Below are 22,671 nucleotides of genomic sequence, written 5' to 3'. Positions count from 1 at the left end.
TTTATAAGTGGTCACACGATGTGGTCATCCACACATAAGACAAACTAATTTTGAAATTTAACGTAGAAATAAAAATTTATCTTAAAATTCAATAAACAACCCGAACATCGCACGAGCACAAAACTAGATTTTTTTCCATATTGATATTGATTTTGATTGATTCATATGTTATGTCTTGTTTTCATTAGCTTTTTTCGACCAAAACGACATGTGTCTCACAAATAACTGGTGTCTTAGGATAATTGTTTTTTCACATTAATATTTTTGTAGGAATTTTTTCACATTAATATAGTGACCTTATTTATACACCTTGCCGGAGAATTCATACATTGTATACACAAAGAGTAATAAAATAGCGAAATAAATTAATAACTCATCGTAATATAGTTTCCAAAAAATGATAGTAATACTCCATATATTACTTTAAGCTTAATTTCATACCCTCATACATAAATTCCTAGTCCGTCACTATCTTTCCTAATAAACTAAAATCTCAAATATTTAAATTTTATGTAAGCATACTAGTTTTTATTTTTTTATTCAAATTATGTAAGCATACTTTAGCAAGCATATTAAACAACAAAAATGTGCATGTACTTGAGAATATAGAAATTTCAAGATTCTAAAAATATTGCACATTTAATTATATATATCAGGAAATATATTATTTTATATTGACCACACGTACATTAGTAATAAGTGCCTTAAACTTTCAAAATTAGAAAGAAGTATTTGTGGTTAAGAAAGGAATTTTGGAGAATATATATATTTATCAAAAACTACGAAGTAATTTGCTTGGTAGAAGGCTTAATCAACATACAATATCTTTTGCACACAGCAAATTGTAAGGAAATATTACTCCATATCATATATCATCTTAAAGCAGAAAATATAATTTAATATTTTGTCATAAAATCTGATTTGGTCTTAAAATATATGATATGATTGATTAATATATACCATTGTGATTTTTTTTAATAATCTTAAGATCTTTATTATAAAGAGAAAAAAAAACATTACAAATATAAATTGGTCGCTCAGTTATATAAGCACCTAAAGTTTTAAACAATTCTATCACAAAGCAAAACGTTTCTTCATTTTTTATCCCATATTGTGACTACATTTTTCTTAATTAACGAGCTTATATTTTCAATATGGCTGGAAAGTCAGCTTTTGTTACCTTGTTTTTGGTGATAGTTTTGGTGTGTATGCCTTATGGTGAGTTCAATTGTCTACTCTTTAAATAGGCATTGTATTATTTACAACTATGGTTTCAATATAATTGTAATGCTATATGAATCACTTTAATAAATTTATATGTTTTTTATTTTTAATTTTGTTTGACAAGAAATTTATATGTTTCTTACATAAAGATAACTAGACCATCTTTTGTGTCATTAGAAATATTGCCGCAAATTAATATATATATATATATATATGTATATATATATATATATATATATGTATATATATATATATATATATATGTATATATATATATATATGTATATATGTATATATATATATATATATATATAGATATATATATATATATATATATATATATATATATATATATATATATATATATATATATATATATATATATTATATAACCATTGAGCTACATATAAGCGCTAAATTCATTTTCTAAATGGATACTCTTTAAATATTTGGTATTAATGTATTTATAATAAAATCACCCGGTATTAATAAGCCTTAGTCATTTCTTTAACTTAGATTTGTATGTCTTTTCTTTTTTTTTTATTTGTTAATTGTGACTAACAAATTATTATATTTATGTATAACAGGTGGCACTAGCAGAGAAGTTTCTCCATTGGTCAATACAATAACGAGCGGGGTGGAACAAACGTGCCCAAAAACATGCATACCCATGGGTGCTACTTGTAACCAGGGAGATTGCGATAGTAAATGTAGTGCCTGCCCTAAAGGCGGACACTGTATTAGTAGAGACTGTTGTTGTTTTCAAAATTAAATTTCGACTAAAAACATTGAAATTTAACTTATAAACCAAATAAAGATCAAATCATCATGTTATGATTTACAATTTCTCTCTATTTTTCCTTAGCAACTCTCTTTCATATTGTCTTTATTCTACTCCATTTTCCTATGTATTGTTTATGGTAATAATGTACTCCGTATTTTGCATGTGAATTAACTACTAAATCGAGTAATTTTATTGAAGCAATTAATTACTAAATAATTAAAGCCAATCAAATTTTCATTAAGTTGAAATACTTGTAAATATATATATATTGAGTCTAGAAAGATGCAACAAAATCATTGGATAATTAGGCAGACATATAGAAAGATAGAAATAATTTGGAATATTATTACTAATATCTTTAAATATGATATTTACATAACTTAAATGTAAAGAGTGTCTTTCATTACAAAGTAATGGTTATAAACCATTATACGAAGTTAGAGTGTAAATTATAGAATAAAACGAGTTTAAAATTATAGAAAAAGTTAGAGTGTAAATTACTAAATTAGACTAATAAATATTTATAGTGTATTAGAAGTTCTTACATACCCAACTATTACAAATTAAAACTAATTTAGGTTGATAGATAGAAAAACTAAGATTTGTAGCCAAGTAATAATAATCAAACTACAACCTGTAGTGTATGATCCACTAATATGGTGGAAGTGGTCGATCCATTGTCGGAAAATCTTGATTTCTTTTTCCCTTTGCTCCATCAACCATTTTGTATCAACATAGTTGATGTTTGGGGTGGTCATATCAAGACAAAAAGTACCTAAAAAAATTTGGAAAAATGTTAAAACACAATTATTTAATTAAAAAAAAAAAAAAACAATGCTATACACATATGTACATACCTTTTGTCGTAGTAAGTGCGACAATGGTATCAGATAGATCATCCAAAATTCTGTACAAAGTAAAGATTAGAAGTTATTATTACGCTAATTATGAATTTAAATAAAAATCATGATCAATAGGCAATGTTTTCTTACCCTCCAATAGAAAAAGGATCTCTCAACCCATTGGAGAAGATGATATTTCCTCCAAATTCCGTGAGAGATTCAACAAGATTCTGAACAAAAATTTAAAAGTTAATATAAATCAAATAACACTATATTGGAATAGAAAAGGTTTTAAAATTAAGTAATGGTGATATTAAATCATGATTAAGTACCAAATTACAAAAAAATATACCTTACTCTTGAAAAAACTAATGGGTGTACGTGGATTCGGCGAAATTCCAAACCTTGATCGACATGATTCTTTGAACTTGACAAAATCGAACGGTCGGGCAGGAAACATAGTATCATTTTCACATCCGATGGGAAAAATTAGCTCGGAGCAACGCTATGTCAAAGCATTACACTATTAGTTAACATAATTAAAGATATCTTTTAAAATATAGCCTAATAATTAACAAAAAAAATTACAATATAATAAAGTACCTGCCATTCCCAAGCAACGGTCCAATTGGTAACAGGTTCGAAGGGGGATTCAACCCCAATCAACACATTTTGAAAGCAATCTCCCGTTTTCAGTTTTCCAAGAAGACCGTATGCTATATCTTGAATGGATGGTTCATAACCATCAATGCTATGGCACAGGGACTTAATCCCTAGATCACCGGGCTCATCAAATTGCGCAGTTAAAGCATACATTTGTGCAAGCGTCCGTTTAAGCTCCTCAGATGATTGTAACGGCCTACATTTTATTAAAAAAAAAGTGAATTATAGACATTCCTAGTTTATTTCTATTCCTCCCGTGAAAAAAAAAAAAAAAAAAAAAAAAAAAAAAAAAAAAAAAAAAAAAAAAAATTGACGTTAAGGACACTAAACATTCAATTATAATTTACATTGAGAACTTTTATAGCAAAAGATTGTTGAGAAGGAATTTTATACTTGTATAAGGGTTAAAAGTTACGTAAACTAGTTGTTTAGTGTCATTTGTGTCAACTTTGTAATTTTTGTAGCAAATTGGTATCAATTCAACAAGTGATATAAGTTGGTGTTAAATTGTTAATAATTGCAAAATTTTATAAAGTTGGTGTTAATGACTGTAATTTTGCATATTTCTATTCCTACTCGTAGCCTGATTTATGGTTCTAAATGTTCCCATGCCTGTCCAATAAACTCACTTCAGCCCAACAACTACAACCATCGAGGCCCAAAATTATGGACCATAAATTGAGCCCATTAACTACCCAACCTATTCACCACATTACTCAACCTGCTTAATAAATAAAGCTCTTTAAATTCAAGTGTTTTTTTTTAATGAGTTGCCCGTAGGTGGGAATGACACGTGAGCACGAGCATGGCACGAGAGCACGAAGCATGGCACGTGAGCACAAGCTTGGCACGTGTAATTTGCCAATCCTTTTTACAAGGCAGAATCTAAGATTTTCACAAAAGTTGAAGAGGAGAGAAGACAATGAAGATTTGGAGGAAAGGGAAGATTATCAACTGTTGAAGAATTCTGGAGGTTTCTCTTTCTCCTCTTCTTGGATTTTTTTTATTTTGATTGGTAAAATTTATGAATTTGGTTTATTTGATTCTTTTATTTTGATTTGTAAAGTAGGTGACTATATTAGGTTTTTGACTTTTTTTTTCTTTGAGATATTTGATGTTGGTGATTAAATTTTTTTTTTTTTTAGAATTGATTATTGTGTGGTGGCTTCTTGATTAGAATATCAATTTTAATAAAATTGAGTTGTAATGTGTTGAATATGTGAAGTAAGGTTAATGTTGAATAATTTTGAGAATTGGAGACAAATTTCAAGTAAATAATTGAATTACTTAGGTTATGGTGTTGTAATTTAATTATCATAGAATATTAAAGCAATTAACCTTGATTAAAGGTTGATAAAGATCAACTAAAAACTCTGGTTTGCTGCCCCTGTACATCGCCCGGTCAGCCGCCTGATCGTGGTGGTGCGCCCGATCGGGCGCGAGGCTGGGTTGAAAATTGCAATCTTCACCGCCCGATCGGGCAGCCGCCGCCCGATCGGGTGCGAGAATGCACTTCTGGAATTTGGGGCAGCCGCCCGATCGGGCAACAACCTCCCGATCGGGCGCGAGAAGACGTTGGATTTGACGTCAATTTCCGCCCGATCGGGCGAGAGCGGGCCCGATCGGGCGCGTGTCAGAGAGTAAGTTGAAACTGACGGTTTCGTCAGTTTTGCTTAGAGAAATCAGTTAATTTCGTGGCTCTTGAGGGGAATTAGGCTTTAATATATATATGTTCAAAGAACATATGTTGGATATACTTGAGAAAAATCAAAAACATATTTTTCTTGAAACCTCTTTTGCAACTTTCATCATCATCATAATTCCAAAGGCTTATTTACATTGTTTTGTAATCATCCTACTTGTGATTACAATTGTTTTCTTCATTGTATCTCCTAAGTAAATTTCCGTGAAAACCCGGTTGTAGTTTAGGGTCGGAATTATACTTTTGGGAAAGTGATTCCGTTCACGCCTTGAAGTTATCCGGTATAATTGTTTGCTATTTTTGTGACCCTTGTTCATACACAAATTCCCCAACAATCCAAAAGTATAATCTACAAAAAATGGCAAATGTTAAGGAATTGATGGCCAACATTCAAAAGTTGGACAAGTTCGAAGGTGTTGATTTCCGAAGGGGGCAAAGGAAGATGCATTTCTTCTTGACTACAGTTGGGGTGGCTTATGTTCTTGCTACTCCAAAACCCCAGGAAAAGGAGGAGGAAACAATTGATGAAGCAAGGAAACGCAGCAAGTGGGAGAATGACAACTATATTTGTTGTGGTCACATTATTAACGGTATGTCTGATGAACTCTTTGATATCTATCAGTTCAATGATTCTGCTAAGTCTCTATGGGATGAATTAGAGGCTAAATATATGGCCGAAGATTCTTCTAGCAAGAAGTTTCTTGTTAGTAAATTTAATAATTATAAAATTATTGATAGTAGGCCTATTATGGAGCAATTTCATGAGATACAAAGAATTTTAGGAAGTCTTAGACAGCATAACATAGTTCTTGATGAGACTTTTGTGGTGTCATCAATAATAGACAAATTACCTTTTTCTTGGAAAGACTTTAAAAGTGGTTTAAAGCATAGGAAGGATGATGTTAACCTTGAGAGTTTGGCTTCACACATTCGGATTGAGGAAGAAATCCGTTTGCAAGAAGGTAATAAGGATGGAAATCCTAGTTCTACTACAGTAAATGTAGTGGAGGATGCCAAACAAAATGTGAGGAAAAGGGGTAATGACTCAAACAAAAATAAAGGCAAGAAGCCTAAGTTAAGCGGTGATGGTTCAAAGTCACGTGCTTGTTGGTTTTGTGGTAAACCTGGTCACTTCAAGAAAGATTGCACAATCTGGAAGAAAAAGATGAGCAAAAAGAAGGCTCAAGATGGGAATGGCAATGCTAGCCAATCCCAAGACAAACAAGGTAAATCTTGTGCACAAATTTCATTTAATTCATTTATGAATTATATGTGTATGATTTCTGAAATCAATTGTGTACATGCTGATTGTTCGTGGTATATCGATTCGAGAGCATCGAGGCATGTGTGCAAGGATAGGTCATTGTTCAAGACCTTCTTGGAGGTTGATGATGGAGAAATTCTCTATATGGGCAATGATTCTACAGCTAAGGTGCTTGGCAAAGGACAAGTGGAGCTAGTCTTTAGTTCGGGAAAGTCTCTTATTTTAAGGGATGTGTTGTATTCTCCCGAACTTAGGAGGAATCTTGTATCCGGTGCGGTCTTGAATCGATTAGGTTTTAAGATGGTGTTTGAGTCAAATAAGTTTATTTTGTCTAAAGGAGGTCAATTTGTAGGACTTGGTTATTTGTGTAATGGTATGTTTAAATTAAGTATTTCAAATACTTTGAATGATGCAGTGTATGTTGTTAATGGTAATTCTTCTCTATGGCATTTGCGACTTGGTCATGTTAATTATAAAAAGTTATATTTTATGTCAAAGCATGATATGATACCTGTGTTTGATCCAAGAATAGAGAAGTGTAAAACATGCTTGTTAACTAAAATCACAAGGAAACCATTTCCTCAAGTTGTTGAGAAAAATAATTCATTGCTTGATTTAGTGCATAGTGATTTGTGTGATTTTCATAACACACCTTCTTTAGGGAATAAGAAATATTTAGTAACTTTTATTGATGATTATTCAAGGTTTTGTTACATTTATTTGTTATTCTCTTAAGATGAAGCCCTTGACAAGTTTAAAGTTTACAAAAATGAAGTAGAGTTGCAAACTAATGAAAAGATTAAAAGGTTAAGAACTGATAAAGGAGGTGAATACTATGATCCAAGTTATTTCCAATATTTAGGTTTAGTACATGAAACTACCGCAGCATATACACCACAACAAAATGGTGTAGCGGAAAGAAAGAATAGGACACTAGAAGAAATGGTAAATTCTATGTTGTCATATTCAGGTTTAAGTGATGGTTTTTGGGGTGAAGCCGTTTTAACGGCTTGTTACGTGTTAAATCGTGTTCCCATGAAAGGGAAAGATGTAACCCCATATGAGCTTTGGTATAAAAGAAAACCAAACTTGAGTCATCTCAAAGTTTGGGGTTGTAGGGCAATTGTAAAAGTGCCGGAACCTAAACGTAAAAAGTTGGGTGAAAGAGGAGTTGAATGTATTTTTATAGGATATGCGGATCATAGCAAATCCTATAGGTTCTATGTAATAGAACAAAATGACTTTTGGTCGGTTCACACCACCATTGATTCTAGGGATGCATTGTTTGATGAAAATCGTTTTTCTTCAATTCCTAGACCAAAGGACATAACTCCAAATGCCGATGCTCAAAGTTTTGATCAAATTGACATTGATCAAGAGGTGGATGACCAAACTCATTTAGAGGAGGCATCTACATCATCATCTCAACCTAGGATAAGTAAGAGGGCAAGGAAAGAAAAATCTTTTGGCCCGGACTTTCATGTGTACTTAGTTGAAGGATCAAGGGAATCTGTTTCAACACAATTCCCATTCATATTTAATGTAGAAGATGATCCTTTGACCTATGAAGAGGCTATGAGGTCTCGTGATGCTCCATTTTGGAAGGAAGCTATTAATGATGAGATAGAATCCATCATGGGAAATAACACTTGGGTTTTAGCTAATTTACCACCAAAATGTAAACCAATTGGGTGCAAATGGATCTTCAAAAAGAAATTGAGGATTGATGGAACGGTTGAAAAGTTCAAAGCTCGGTTAGTGGCACAAGGTTTTACACAAAAACCTGGTATCGATTATTTCGATACATATGCACCTGTTGCTAGAATCTCAACTATAAGATTGTTGATAGCACTTGCGGCTATCCACAATCTTGTGATCCATCAAATGGATGTCAAGACAGCATTCTTGAATGGAGATCTAGAGGAAGAGGTTTACATGCGACAACCGGAAGGGTTTGTTGTGGAAGGTCAGGAAGGAAAGGTTTGCAAGTTGATTAAATCTTTGTATGGGCTAAAGCAAGCACCTAAGCAATGGCATCAAAAATTTGATGAGGTTGTGCTGTCTAATGGTTATAAGTTGAACAATTCAGACAAGTGTATTTATAGCAAATTTGATGACAACGGTCAAGGTGTCATAATTTGTCTATATGTAGATGACATGTTGATCTTCGGAACTGATTTGTCACAAGTTGAAAAGACAAAGTCATTCCTTAGTTCAAAGTTTTCCATGAAGGACATGGGGGAAGCGGATGTCATCTTGGGCATAAGAATAAAGAGGGAAAAATAAAAGTTGATCTTGTCACAATCTCATTACATTGAGAAAGTGCTCAAGAAATTCAATGTGAGTGAAGACACTACTTCTCTTTATTCAACACCTATGGATCCTAGCATAAAGTTGGTACCTAATGAAGGTTATGCAGTTGCACAACTTGAATATGCTAAAGTAATAGGTTGTTTGATGTATGCCATGACAAGTACTAGACCTGATATTGCTTATGCAGTTGGTCAACTGAGCAGGTACACTAGCAAGCCTAGTATGCAACATTGGCAAGCGGTTCGACGCTTGTTGAAGTACTTGAAGAAAACCAAGGAATTTGGTTTGTCTTATAGTGGATATCCTTCGGTTGTAGAAGGGTATTCAGATGCAAGTTGGATCTCTAACAAAGATCATTCCTCCACAAGTGGATGGATTTTCTGATATGGGAGAGGTGCCATTTCATGGGCTTCAAAGAAACAAACTTGCATTGCGGACTCCACAATGACATCGGAGTTCATTGCTTTGCATTCAGCTGGTAAAGAAGCCGAATGGTTGAAGGATCTCATGTTTGAGATTCCTTTGTTGCCAAAACCGATATCACCAATAGTGATGCATTGTGATAATAATGCTACCTTGGCAAGGGCTTATAGCCAAGTTTATAATGGTAAGTCAAGGCGCATTGGAGTACGGCACAGTTACATCCAAGGACTTATCAAGGATAGTGTGATTACTATTGATTATGTTCGAACGGATTTAAATCTCGCCGATTGTTTTACAAAGGCATTGGCTAGAGATGTTAACAGAAGGATGGCAATCGGTTTAGGATTGGAACCCTAAATAATCACAATTAGGAGAATCTCAACTTAACGCCTAATAAGACGTTGGGTCTTAAGTTCAATGAGATTAATTCTCTTAATTGTTGATTGGGAACTTGTTTATTTATCCAAGGTAAAGTTCCGGTTTTACTGTGATGAAAAGAGGTTGTTTTAAACTTAATAGAATTCCTGATAAAAGTGCTTTGTCACAGGAGCATGTTGGAACTCTACCTATATAAGTACGAGGTTTTGCCGCTTCAAGAAGCTATTTAGGGTGTAGCTTTGATGTACTTATGAATAGATATGGACACATGGCTTATAGTGTCAAGTTAATATGTATTTAAGTAATTAATCTTGTGTGTGTAATATCTTCGAGTTTCCAAATGTGTTGCTTTTGGTTCAAACGTTTTACGATACCAAATCGATACGGATTCTTGAATTGTATATTTCACTAAGTGGGAGTTCAAGTCTATGTACACTTTCATTTATGCATAAGATTATTTTGTGATGATGATGTTTTGCAATGTGTCTAGTTTAATTCTCAAAACGGGGGAGGATTGTTGAATAATTTTGAGAATTGGAGACAAATTTCAAGTAAATAATTGAATTACTTAGGTTATGGTGTTGTAATTTAATTATCATAGAATATTAAAGCAATTAACCTTGATTAAAGGTTGATAAAGATCAACTCAAAACTCTGGTTTGCTGCCCCTGTACATCGCCCGGTCAGCCGCCCGATCGTGGTGGTGCGCCCGATCGGGCGCGAGGCTGGGTTGAAAATTGCAATCTTCACCGCCCGATCGAGCGCGAGAATGCACTTCTGGAATTTGGGGCAGCCGCCCGATCGGGCAACAACCTCCCGATCGGGCGCGAGAAGACGTTGGATTTGACGTCAATTTCCGCCCGATCGGGCGAGAGCGGGCCCGATCGGGCGCGTGTCAGAGAGTAAGTTGAAACTGACGGTTTCATCAGTTTTGCTTAGAGAAATCAGTTAATTTCGTGGCTCTTGAGGGGAATTAGGCTTTAATATATATATATGTTCAAAGAACATATGTTGGATATACTTGAGAAAAATCAGAAACATATTTTTCTTGAAACCTCTTTTGCAACTTTCATCATCATCATAATTCCAAAGGCTTATTTACATTGTTTTGTAATCATCCTACTTGTGATTACAATTGTTTTCTTCATTGTATCTCCTAAGTAAATTTCCGTGAAAACCCGGTTGTAGTTTAGGGTCGGAATTATACTTTTGGGAAAGTGATTCCGTTCACGCCTTGAAGTTATCCGGTATAATTGTTTGCTATTTTTGTGACCCTTGTTCATACACAAATTCCCCAACAGTTAATGGTTTATATGAACAACTTGATTGGCTTGTATAATGTTGATGATAATATTTCGAAAAGGAAAGTTTTTAATTATTTTATTCAAATTGGCTAGAATAGGTAGTGTAGGATGTCAATACTTGAATATTTTAATTTCCATTGATTACCCAATTCATTTTTTTGATTGTTGATTTTATTTATGTGAAACTGTGACATGAAATTGATTTTTTTTTAAAAAAAAATTTTAATAAAAAAAAAAAAAATTTATGCAGCGAGCCTGCTGTAGATTTCAACCAGCTTTGTAAGAAGATGTGTATAGCTTAAAGTATCTCATTTATCCTAAACACTATAAAATCAACCTATGCCTTCAAATTATTCAGAGTACCAGACTACCAGCCCAAGTTTCTGCTTTTAGCTTCACTTAAAATGCAATTCAGCCCAAGTTAAAAGAAAACCCGGAATTTGTCCTGGAACAGCTTACAGCATAGCAAAAAGAAGCTAAAACTGTACTGAAATAAATTCCAGGCATATTAGACCTTGATTTCCTAATGCTGGTACCCTAGAATTAAGTGTTGGGGCATGATGAAGTAGATGATTTCTTTTTAAGAATTAGAAGGTAGTCCTTATTCTAACTGGATCTCGTACCATCGCGGTCTTATTTATTTCAGGCTGTTGTACTGTTGTTAGAGTTACACTTGAGGAATTTTAAGTCTTTGTCATTGTCCTGCATCCTACACAAGACTAGGAAGCAGGGAGTTGAGCGCCCTACATTGGAACCATTTATTAATATATATTACAACCTTTGGAAAATAATTACGGTATCTTCCTGTTTTTCTCCTTTGGGATGGGGAGGGTTCCATCATTTAGTATTAGTGGCAGAATGAGGTGCTATGATTTACTTCTTGTATAGGTCATTTGGCTGACATTGTTGGGCTCAGGTTGAAAGAGTATTTTTGTTATGGTGATTGGTGGCTTATTGGTTATTGGAATATAGAGTTATGACATTTGTTATCAGCAAAGGAACTCCAAACCTCTTAGATAGCTGGTATTAGGTCTTTCTGAGGATATATGCAAGCCCGTGCAATATTAGGTTCTTCCAGGGGGAATTGGGAGTCGATTGATGCTATAAAGGAGGTTATAATATACATGTATGGAATATGGGTTATTATCATCAAACAATATTTATCTTACAAGCCTTGCCATTTGCTTGTATTTTACTTATTCCATTTCCATATCAAGTTGGCAAGCAGGTGAACATGTATGAGTTGCTTAAGGGATCTGTGGTCTATTTATGTTCATGTGCCCATTGGACTTATGGCATGTGGATTGTGTTCATTTAGAGGACTGATTGTGTTTATATCGATCTAGCCTTTTGTTTATAGAGAGCAGTTCTTGAAAAAATCTTTCCAAAGTGAGGAAAGGTTTGATCTTTGATGTTTGGTAAAGAAGGAAGGTTTTAATGGTGGTACAAATAGAATAATGCTCCTTTTAAATTTATATGGGTAGGCTATGGGGTACCTAAGCTGACTTTTCTTTTTCTGTTTGAATAGATATTTATATCATATGGGAAAAAAAGTACAATAAAGAGTTGTTGTCATACAGTTTGGTTCTTAAGGAACCAATCCTCAGAACCAGCCCACCAAAGCATCTCCCACTCATCCTAATCTTGAATCAGAATCTTATTTCCCAACAACTACGACCAATGATGCCCAAACTTTTTAGCCTAAAAATTGAGCAGCCCAACTCAGTAAATTAATGTTTCATCATCCCAAAAAATCAACTGCAACTCCCTATCCAATAAATAAATCAGCCCACTAACTACTCATGCCATTGAGAGAATTACTCACCTACTTTAATTGTTGCTAGATCTCCTAAACTCCAAGTGTGTTTTATTTTTTTAAATAACAAAAGAATGGCTCGATCGACGATCAAACAGCAAAAAAACTTGATTGGTTGCAAAAAGTTTGACCTAGGATTAACTGCTATCTTTTTTAATTGATTTCCTCTTTACTTTTGGTAATATATCCCTGCACCTAGCTACATAGTATCATTTGTTAGGATATTATCTCATTTCTGTTGGTTAACTTTATTAACTACTCGCTAAATATTTATAGCCATGTACTCTGATTAAGGAATACATTTGATCTTTCAACCCTTCATTGACTACATAGATATATTCAAGTCTCTTTACTCTCATAAAGGATTACAATTAATCTTTAAACCCTTACTACGTCATATATAAGTCTCTTTGCACAGTCTACTACTAGAGCGTTATATGTTTTAGAGAAATTCCTAAGAGGAAAAATTATTTGTATATTGTTATAATATGGAGCTATCCTATCATTGTGCTGTAATTTCAACATAGAGACATGATTTGGAAGAATGTCATGAACTAAGAATTTGAAGAACAAGCTCATTTTTAGTCAAACTTTGTTTTAGCATAAACATGTATATGAGTATTTAATATTTGTGTAAACTTACTTGCATGTGTTAAAAGTGCGACTTAGATGCGCTAGACCGTCATATTGTACTGCGATCTCGTCGATTTGTTTCCAGGATCGACGAATCTTTTCATAACATCTTGAGTCAATGTCCTAAACAATAAGAATCACAAAATTTATGGTTACATAATTAATCATATTATAGGAGCAGTTAATCATATATACACTTTAGCTATCAAGATTAAACTTAAGAGAATAATATTTAGCTATACAAGTAATCTTTAATTAATCATATAATTCTTGTACTATACAAAGTAGTAAATTCTTTGTTAAAACTTTTAATAATATTGTGTATTATGACAAGAAAATACCTGAAAATCTTTACTGACGATCGAGCAATACCCAGATGTGGGTGTGCTATTACCGTAAAATAGCAATGGTGTTGATGAGGCAAGGGCCCCAATCGCAATTTCCGGGTATTTCAACCGAAACCATGTAGCTAAAGCTGCATTAATTAAAAAAAAAAAGTAAATTAATATTTAATATGTAGCCATAAAAATGATTTATATTCAAACATATCCATATGAACAATCCTTCAGTTAGGAAAATAAAAAATTACCAAACTGTTGTATGTATTAAAAAAATTGAATAAATGTTGAGTTCATATATTTTCATACCTCCGGCATAGCCGATACCAACAACAATCACCGGTGAGTTCCGAGCCGAATAATTCATCTTCAAGCTTTGAATTATCTCGGCAAAGTCCTGTAAGGCTTGATCAGTGGATAGGCAGCCCCTAACCTTCTGATCAGCCATAGCAGACTCGATCGATCCCAATGGGATCGAATCTCCATAAAACCGATGCTTGATGAAGAAAAAGGAAAAATAAAAGTTAGAAATAGCTACCACTCGCTGGGGCTTGAAATAAATTAAATTTCATTAAATGTAGCAAAATGTGACAATAACTAACTTAACATAAAACCTACTTTACCTAACAAACAAACATTACTATAACATATGTCGTAATTTGTTGATGTTGCACTAATTACACTTCCCCTCCCCAAAGCCTCTCCTTCTTTCCCTGTGGCCTAACTAAAAAGTTCACAAGTCACAACTTGTAACTATTAAGGTTTGTCATATCTAATGAGTTAAATATAATTTGTCTGTATTATGGAGTTTTAATACTTTGTTTTCCTTGGATTTTATAGGTTATGAGTTTAGGTTTTGCTTATATCTTTGATATGAGTGAGTATTTTTCATGTTATGAGTAATGACTCATACAAGTAGCTGGATTCAAATGGCCTTGTCTTGATCTGGTTTTTGAGATGAATATTTTTTTAATATAAACCAAGTCATATGACATTCATCTTGTTCAATTCTAACATGAAAAGGCTTCTTTTCATTGTAAAAAATTATGTAGAGTGATGAGACTATCAATAGCTATGCATACATGCATGAATATTTGCTTTCATGATATAGTCTGAATATATGAATTAGTCTTCATATTTTTTCTTCTGCGATTCTAGGCTATCAAAAAAGCAATTAAATACTTAAGTTAGCATTTTTGAATGTTAGCATTGTAGTTTCTAAATCATCAAAATTGATTATGCTTTTTGGGTCCTATACTCCTATTATGAACTTATGAAGTCCCCTTTGTAAAACAGTTATAATAAAACAAACATGGAAGCTATGCATTACCTCTTACATGCCTATTATCGGACCATCATTATGATGAAAAAGCAAGAATTGATATAAAGTGTTTGATTTTGGGATTTTTTAATTTGCAGGCATTTTCAGGAAGTTGAAGGTGAAAGTTCTTTTGGTTTATGAGGTAGCTTATGCTAAATTCTATTTAATTTTTGTATAACTTGATTTTACTATACTCCAGTAATCTAATTGGTCTGAGTATTGGGAAAGTTAGGTGATAATATGTGTTACATTATGCTTTTTTTATTTTTATAATTAAATATTATCAGTAAAGGAACATGAAATTTTTTTTTACTCGTATTTTTTTCTTCACATTAATGTCTTTTCATTGCCCTGAATGATTGCCAGTTGGTTCATCTGTGCATAATTGTTGTTGCATTTTACGTGACATTATATCTATACTGTGATGTGGGTTTTTAGTTTTATTAAATTTTGGCATATTTATTGTTCACAGGGAAACTGAGAAGAAAATGAGTTAAACATTGGGAATGAAGATGGCGTTGGTTGTTAGCTGGTTGACATGAAATTATACAACACTAAAGCAACAGTTAAGGCTCTGGATCATTATCATGTTTCTTCAATTTTGTTCAGTTTCTGTAATATATTTGTTTGCACTGAAACATTTGAAGAATAATACACGTCATAGATCTGATTTTATATTTAATAATACTATTCAGTATGTTTTTAATTTTAGTCATTGGTTTACTTAATGGTTTGAAATTTAAGGAATCTATTTTTGTTATAGTTGTTATTAAGATTTGCTGGTGAAAGGAATTTTATAAATGGAATCTCCATCCTGCAATTATATACTAGTATATACAAAAAATACATCTTTAACTGATCTTCCCCCACCGTTGAAATGTTTGAAACCCTAAAATCTTAACTAATGAAATTTAAATTTCCTCTCCAAGTTATTTCTCTATTTTGGTGTTTTTGGATTATTTTCCAATTCTCTGATTTATTTGTGAAATTCAATATTTTAGCTATGTTTTATAGTATTAGTGAGTGTTGGAATTTTCAGTTTTATGCAATTCCTCTGTGGGTATGAGAATAACCTGTTTCCATGATGATTTTGTTTTTCCTATATTAAGGAAGTATCAAACAGGGATAATATCGATGAAGGGATAAATTGTAATGTCCATCTGACTAAACGTTTTTGTTATTCATCTTACTTAATGATTACAGAGTACATGTATGTCACTCAGATTCACAAATCTGTTGACTACTTGACTGCTAATTAGAAAATGATTTTATGTTTACTTGTTCATTATCCTATTGTTTGATTTCGTTCCCCTTATACGATTTGATTTGAAATCAATTGATTATCAATCAGCACTGTTGGGTAAAGAAATTAACTAGAACTCTTCTTCTCCTATTAGTTCCTTTTTATTGTGTATGTACAACTCATAAAAGTGTAAATCAAGTAGAGGTAGCCTGTACCTTTAATAATTACAGAAATTTTAAAACTATTAATGAAGAGAGAGAGAGAGAGAGAGAGTGACAAAGGGAGAAAGTGTCGGGAGGAAGGAGAAGGAAAAGGGTTAAAGTTAGTGAGTGGGGAGTGATGGACCAAGCAAACAAGAAATATTACTAGTTAACATAACAGTTTGTTTTATAGCTTGACAAGGAGTATAAAATTAGTTAAAAAAAGTTTGGTAATTCCATTAAACAAATTATGATACGAGATATATAATTACCTCAATGTGAACTAGCATAGCGCCAAACTCATTCGCGCTTTGGTTCAACACTTCATATTGCTCGGGAGAGAACGTTTGACCATTTTCACCCCCAAACAGTACGAAAATGGGGGCCCTCTTTTTTGCTCCTTCCCAACGGGTATCATCTACGAGTAATCTCTGCGTAAAGGTGAGATCACTCGTGTTGGTAGGCGCTGTATGGTCTACCCTTTGGGTGAAGTTCAGCAGTTGGCTATCACCTACACATTTAACAAACATATAACCAAATTATTGCGATTTGACAAAGAATTGATTAGAAGAAAAATATATGAATTTAGATTCAAAATCTTACTGGAGACTAATGTCAACCATGATAGGAGTAGCATCACACCACCTAAACCAATGATACCAGGCTTACTAGCCATTTGATCGGATCCTGCAAAAATTATATTACAAATAAAAATCCAATATAAAAAAACCCTCTAGCAGTATACTTATTCATATCAATTGATAAAATAATGCGAGTTGCTAATTATTTTGAAAAACTGACATGATTAATTGTAAGTATTAATAATCCACTCAAAATAATCCCAATTATCTCTACCCTTTAATAAGTTTGAGTCCTCCTCCCACCCCCCCCCCCCCCCCCTTCTTATGAACAATAACTTTTTCATGTGACTTGCTTGTGACTTGCTTTGCTTAGTTCTTTGGTTAAATTAAATCCAGAAATTCAGAAGTTTTCTACTGTTTTTTTTTTTTTTTTTTATATATTTTATTATGATTGCAGGTGAGAAATAATTTGTGGATGTTTTATGGGGATGAATTTGGTATTCTTTTACGAGTATCATCTTCAGCTTCTTCTTCTTTGTTGTTGATCCCTTAATTCTTGGAAGGATTGGGCTTTCGGATTTTATTTTCTGGATTTTTCTGGGATTAAGGTGAGAACTATTGTCTGGGTTTTTCCTAAGAAAAGATGAGAAGTAACCATCTTTATTTGATTTTATTTTCTGGGTTTTTGGGATTAAGCTGAAACGAACTGGGTTTGATTTTTTTTTTAAAAATTTTTCTTTTTCTGTGATAGGGTTGGCTTTGTTGAAGTTTGAAGAAAGGGTGGTGAGAGATCCCTTTAATGCCCTTTTTAATTGGCTGTCTGTGTAATGAACTTAAGGGGGTCCTTTCACCTATAGTGTACTAAGGTCATGCCATTGTCAGTTAAAAGGTTGTCTTGTGCTCCTGTTCCTAGCCAATTCCATAGCTTTCAGTGAATCCCTTAGGCCCTGTACTCAATAATTGTATGATTCTTAGCCATTGCTAATGTACACTTTAGTTGTCCATTGCTGTCTGGTGAATGCGTTGTTTTCTTTATTATTTAAGTGCTGGCAACATACTGTACGTGATATCAGTATTGCTTTGGTGTCTAGACAGTCTCATCATTTTGCAGGGACTAGGTATGCTCTAACTGCATTCTGCTTAATAAAATGATTTTGTACACTATCTGATTCCTATTATTATATATATAAACCAAACATCCATCTTCTTTATATTCCTATTGCATATGCTGCTGTGTGTAAATCCACGTGGACTCTGTCCTGTGTTAGTGATTGAAGCTGAAATTTGATCTACTTAAGCTTTATGCTTTGTTTTACTTATGGGAATGGTATGCAAGGAAGTTGCTAAGATAGTGTTTGTCTATATGTATTTTTGTTTGGGCAGGGCTTCATGGGGAGGGTAATGGATGTGCAAATGTGAGCATGTCTATTTCAAGTTGCTGCTATTTAATTGCAGGGCTCATGCATGTGTGGATACCTACTAATTAAAAAAAAAGGAGTAGCAGCAGATAGCCACACAATTGCCGCCGTTACCTCGATAACTTCTCCGACATTTGACGAAGAATTTTTGGGTGGAAGTAGTTGTTTCGATGAGAAGTGGTTGAGGGAGAGTTGACGCCGTTGTTGATGAATTGAGTTTGATTATGCATTGTTTAATTGAATTGCAGTTCTATCTTGGTAGTTAAGTGAGAATTATTGATCCAACGACTGTCACTCCTAGCCATGGGTCCTTGTTAACTAAGAATGTCCACCTTTATTATCGCCATTGTTCTATCCATCACTCTGGTAAATCTCTCTTTTTTTTTTTTTTTTTTTTTTTTTTTTTGTGTGTGTGTGTGTGTGTGTTTCTGTTGCTTAGTTCTTATTCCAAGTTCATTTTTTTTTTTATTTCTTCATTTTTCTGTGGATTTTTGTGCTTTTTAAAGTTTTTGTGATTTGTAATTGATTTAATTTGATGTTATTTTAGTGCAGTTTCTTCTAATATTTTTTATCGACTGTTAATGTGAAATCTAAATCAATTTTTCAGTTAATCATTGAAGCCGTTTTTTTTTTTTTTCAATCTCTTTCTCTTTTCTCACAGTACAACAAGTTCATCCGCAAACTGATGAAAAAACAATCAAAACGACTAGTCACATTATAACTGCAGTCAAAACACTACCGCCACATAATTATTATCTTAAATCAGCTTCTTTTGCAATTGTGTTCAAGGTTGTTAATTTTATCTTTAATTCTTCATATACTTTGATCAATATAGGTAGCAATTTCCAATCCATCTACTTATACTTTGTAGTAAAGATGACTCCGAAGAAAATCGTATGCCTTATATCGGGGAAAACAATATCGTGGTATAGAAATAAAGATGATGATGATGATGATGATGATGATGGAGTGCATAGAATAGGTCAATAGGATTATCAAATCATGAGGAGGATTACATAGTTGAGTGGCAAAGGGAAAGGTTGAAAACGTCAAGGGGAAATCAATTCGATATGTTGGTGAATGAGTTGAACCAGGGCTCTGTTGAGTTTGGTCAAGAGGGGTTGTTTGATGGTCTTAAAGATCTTTATCATGGTCTTGATATTCATCCTGAGAAAAAAAGGTAACAAATTCTAACTAGGCTCTCCATTTTTACCTATTTTTGTAGCAATATAGTTGGTGGCATAATTTGCTCTGCTTTTGCTCTGAAAAAAAGGAGATTATTGGGTAGAATTGAACTACTTATATAAAAAAAAAAATGATATGGAGTAGATTATTGGGGTTAGATTTATTGTTTAAACATGAATTTAGATTATATCATTTTTAAACGTGTTTGGAGTCGATTATTTTGGTAAAACCATATTTTTGATCAATTAAGTTGACTTAAATTTGGTAAAACCATATTTTTGATCAATTAGTTGACTTAAATTTGGTAAAACGATACCTGAAAAAAGGAGTCATGTAAGGCATATGTAAATTGAGAGACAGATTTATAATATCACAATGAGTGTCCAAGAAAGTTTCATTCAAAACTTTAATTAAGGCTTTTCAATAAAGTTGTCACTATGTTTGGTTTAAAACTAGACCCTTAAATATTATAGAAGTGATTGAACCACATTTCTAGTGGGGAAGAAAACATGAAATTAGAGCTTCAAGTGGCAGCCTGTAGGAGGGTTTCAAATTAGACATAAAGTTTAGGTGAATATCTAAAAGTAAATTGTTTCATGAACTTTTTGAAGATTAGTTTGGAACTGGAGTAGCAAAGGCGTATTTCAAGGCTAGGAGCTTGGGAATTGAAAACTATAACATATGCAGGTGAATGTGATATAAAAGGTTACACTATTAGAAAAGAAATCAAATTTGGCTATTTCTTTCATGTTCATTTGGATGTTTCTTATCTATTTTATTAATATCTCAGTATTCTATTCACAATTATTGGGCACTTGATAACTTCTGCTTAGTTTTGGCTCCCAATTCAGTTCTTTAATTAAATTTGTGTCATGGTTTTATTGGGGGGTCAGTGGACTAATAAGAAGCCCTTGAAATATACTAGCACCATGGATTGGTTTGCTGCACTTGTTCAGTTGTTCTTTGCTAGGTAGTTAACCGTATTTGCATGCTTTGAGCATAACAAACATGATAATATGTTCATTTAGCAACTATTTAGTTCAATAACTACTTTGGCTTATGGGCAACCACATAACACTTACTTTTACAGTTTGAACCTGATAAATGGTGATAGAAAAAAGAGAAGGGGATCCTCTATTTTTGAAGGATCACAATTATGTGGGTTTGGTTTCATTGGGATTATGTTTGTGTTAGTATTGTGTTCTTGATGTAGTTTCTATTTCTGAGTTTGTATTTGTTAGGTTGCCTTCTCCCTTTCACATGCTGAAGTCCGTAGATTTTATTTTATTTTATTTATTTATTTATTTATTGGTGTTGGGAGCTGATTATATATAAAAGCACAATAATTTTGGTTAGCTAAGGAACAATCAAAAGGTCCATTGAATCAATTGGGTTTGGTCAGATATATTAGCTAAGAAATAGAGAAGGCTTATTACATGGGTTTTATCTTAGAGCTCAAACTCCTAACCTGCAACTCATGAATAGCTACTAGCTACCGTAAGAATGTAAGCTAATACTAGTATTTTTGAACATTTATACTGAAATGAACTAATCCCTACAGCAAACAATAGATACCTGACTAGAACTCCTATATGTCTACATTTGCGAGCTGATTGGTCTGATTATAATGAGGTAGGAACTTGTTGACTGAAGGAAAAAGCACAAATTCTTTAATTTCAAGGTGGCCAGCAGGTACCTCACTATCTTGAAATGGGCACTTAAAGCTATTCTGTTTGAGTAACATATTTTCTACAATTTATGTCGCTAGGAATCTGATCTGGACTAAGGTCCTTGTGAATGTGGTTCATGTTGGAGTTGGCCCTATATACCAATTTGATCTGGACATAGCTAAAGCTTGTGGAGCTTGTATCATCAGGTCGCTATTCGTAGTCCATCTAATGCCATCAATCAAGAAGCCGAAAGAGCCAAGATAAAGGTACAAACAGTTCTGTTGTGTTTATAACATGATCTTGATGTAGTATACTTTTCCAGCTGTACTGATTGTTTTTGTGATATATATTTTGAATTCCTTTTCTATTTTAGATAGTACTGCATCGTGTGATCTACCACCTTTTGAACGACATTGGTGCTTTGATTGTAGAGAAAGCCCCGGGAACATATGAGATACAGGTAGCTGGGGAAGCACAAGTGCTTGATACATTCGATATCACTGGTAGAAGCAAGGCTGAAGGGGCTGATGTTAAGATTGCTTATTTTTGAGGGCTCATATGCATCTCTCAAGCACAAGAAGCAAGATGTGGAGTCAGTTATCAACGAAAAAAAGTGTGGTGTCGTGATTCACGATTGATTTGATTTTTCAGATCGGTGATATGGTCCAATGCTTGGAGGAAGTCAGAAGGAAGCCCTAGTTCATATCAGAAGATAGATGCATTGTTCAAATTGGATGCTGATTGTTACAGATAGCTTAATGGAGAAGAAAAAAAAAAAAAAATTCTACTTGAATCTGGATACAAATGGGAAAACTAAAAACAGTATTGTTGTTGTTAGAACAGTTATTTTGATCACAATTTGTTCTTATTCTGTGTTTTAAGTCCTATTAAGTGCCTTTTATTACTTATTTTATTTTTTTTTTTAATTTTTTTTTACGTTACCTTGATAAAATCATCTGCCATCTCTATGCGCCTAGCTAACTTTTGGCCAAGGTAATTCATTTATAAAGTAAAGAGGCAAATGTCAAACTAAGTTGGTAATGAAGAAACATGTTTATTGATCAGAGTATATTAAAGACAATATCCTAAAAATTAGATTAATAATCAATTACTGTACAAATTAGTACTCCCTCCGTTTCAATATGATAGTCGCATATGGAATCAATCACATAAAATAAAGGCCTGTTCATATTTACTTATTTTCAGTTCGGTTCAGTTCAGCTCCAATCAGTTCAGCTCTTAATTTCCCTCTCTCATAAAATATTCATTTCAGCTTAGTTCAGTTCAGTTCAGTTCAGTTCCAATCAGTTCAATTCAGTTCAGTTCCAATCAGTTCAATTCAGTTAAGTTTAGCTCAGTTCAGTAAATA

The 22,671-nt window shown here is 33.2% G+C and overlaps 1 protein-coding gene and 1 long non-coding RNA gene across 2 annotated transcripts; one reads left to right on the top strand and one right to left on the bottom strand.

The window, feature by feature from the left end:
* Nucleotides 1–2,524: 2,524 nt before the first annotated feature.
* Nucleotides 2,525–17,382, bottom strand: LOC145627210 (uncharacterized). Its single transcript, XM_081679604.1, has 10 exons — nt 17,052–17,382; nt 16,721–16,959; nt 13,994–14,180; nt 13,688–13,821; nt 13,357–13,469; nt 3,454–3,709; nt 3,203–3,355; nt 3,001–3,080; nt 2,866–2,915; nt 2,525–2,783 (listed from the first exon to the last, which is right to left on the bottom strand). Exons 1-10 carry the CDS (start codon nt 17,122–17,124, stop codon nt 2,578–2,580), a joined length of 1,491 nt encoding a protein of 496 aa, XP_081535730.1. The 5' UTR covers nt 17,125–17,382; the 3' UTR covers nt 2,525–2,577.
* A 2,156-nt stretch (nt 17,383–19,538) lies between these two features.
* Nucleotides 19,539–22,063, top strand: LOC145627209 (uncharacterized). Its single transcript, XR_014111344.1, has 3 exons — nt 19,539–19,627; nt 21,401–21,568; nt 21,676–22,063. It is a non-coding gene; the product is annotated as an uncharacterized LOC145627209 (long non-coding RNA).
* The last annotated feature ends 608 nt before the right edge of the window (nt 22,064–22,671 follow it).

This window comes from Chenopodium album, chromosome 4 (genome assembly GCF_948465745.1).
Source record: "Chenopodium album chromosome 4, dcCheAlbu1.1, whole genome shotgun sequence".
Classification (NCBI taxonomy): domain Eukaryota; kingdom Viridiplantae; phylum Streptophyta; class Magnoliopsida; order Caryophyllales; family Amaranthaceae; genus Chenopodium; species Chenopodium album.
Note: the sequence above shows the minus strand (reverse complement) of the source record. Positions and strands in the feature narration are given on the sequence as shown.

Excerpts from the sequence above, each read along its gene's own strand:
- LOC145627210 (XM_081679604.1), bottom strand. The coding sequence starts at position 17,124 with ATGGCTAGTAAGCCTGGTATCATTGGTTTAGGTGGTGTGATGCTACTC. Across the intron at positions 13,470-13,687 it reads TCGTCAGTAAAGATTTTCAG|GACATTGACTCAAGATGTTA; the intron begins GTATTTTCTTGT and ends CTTATTGTTTAG. Across the intron at positions 3,081-3,202 it reads TTAGTTTTTTCAAGAGTAAG|AATCTTGTTGAATCTCTCAC; the intron begins GTATATTTTTTT and ends ATTTTTGTTCAG.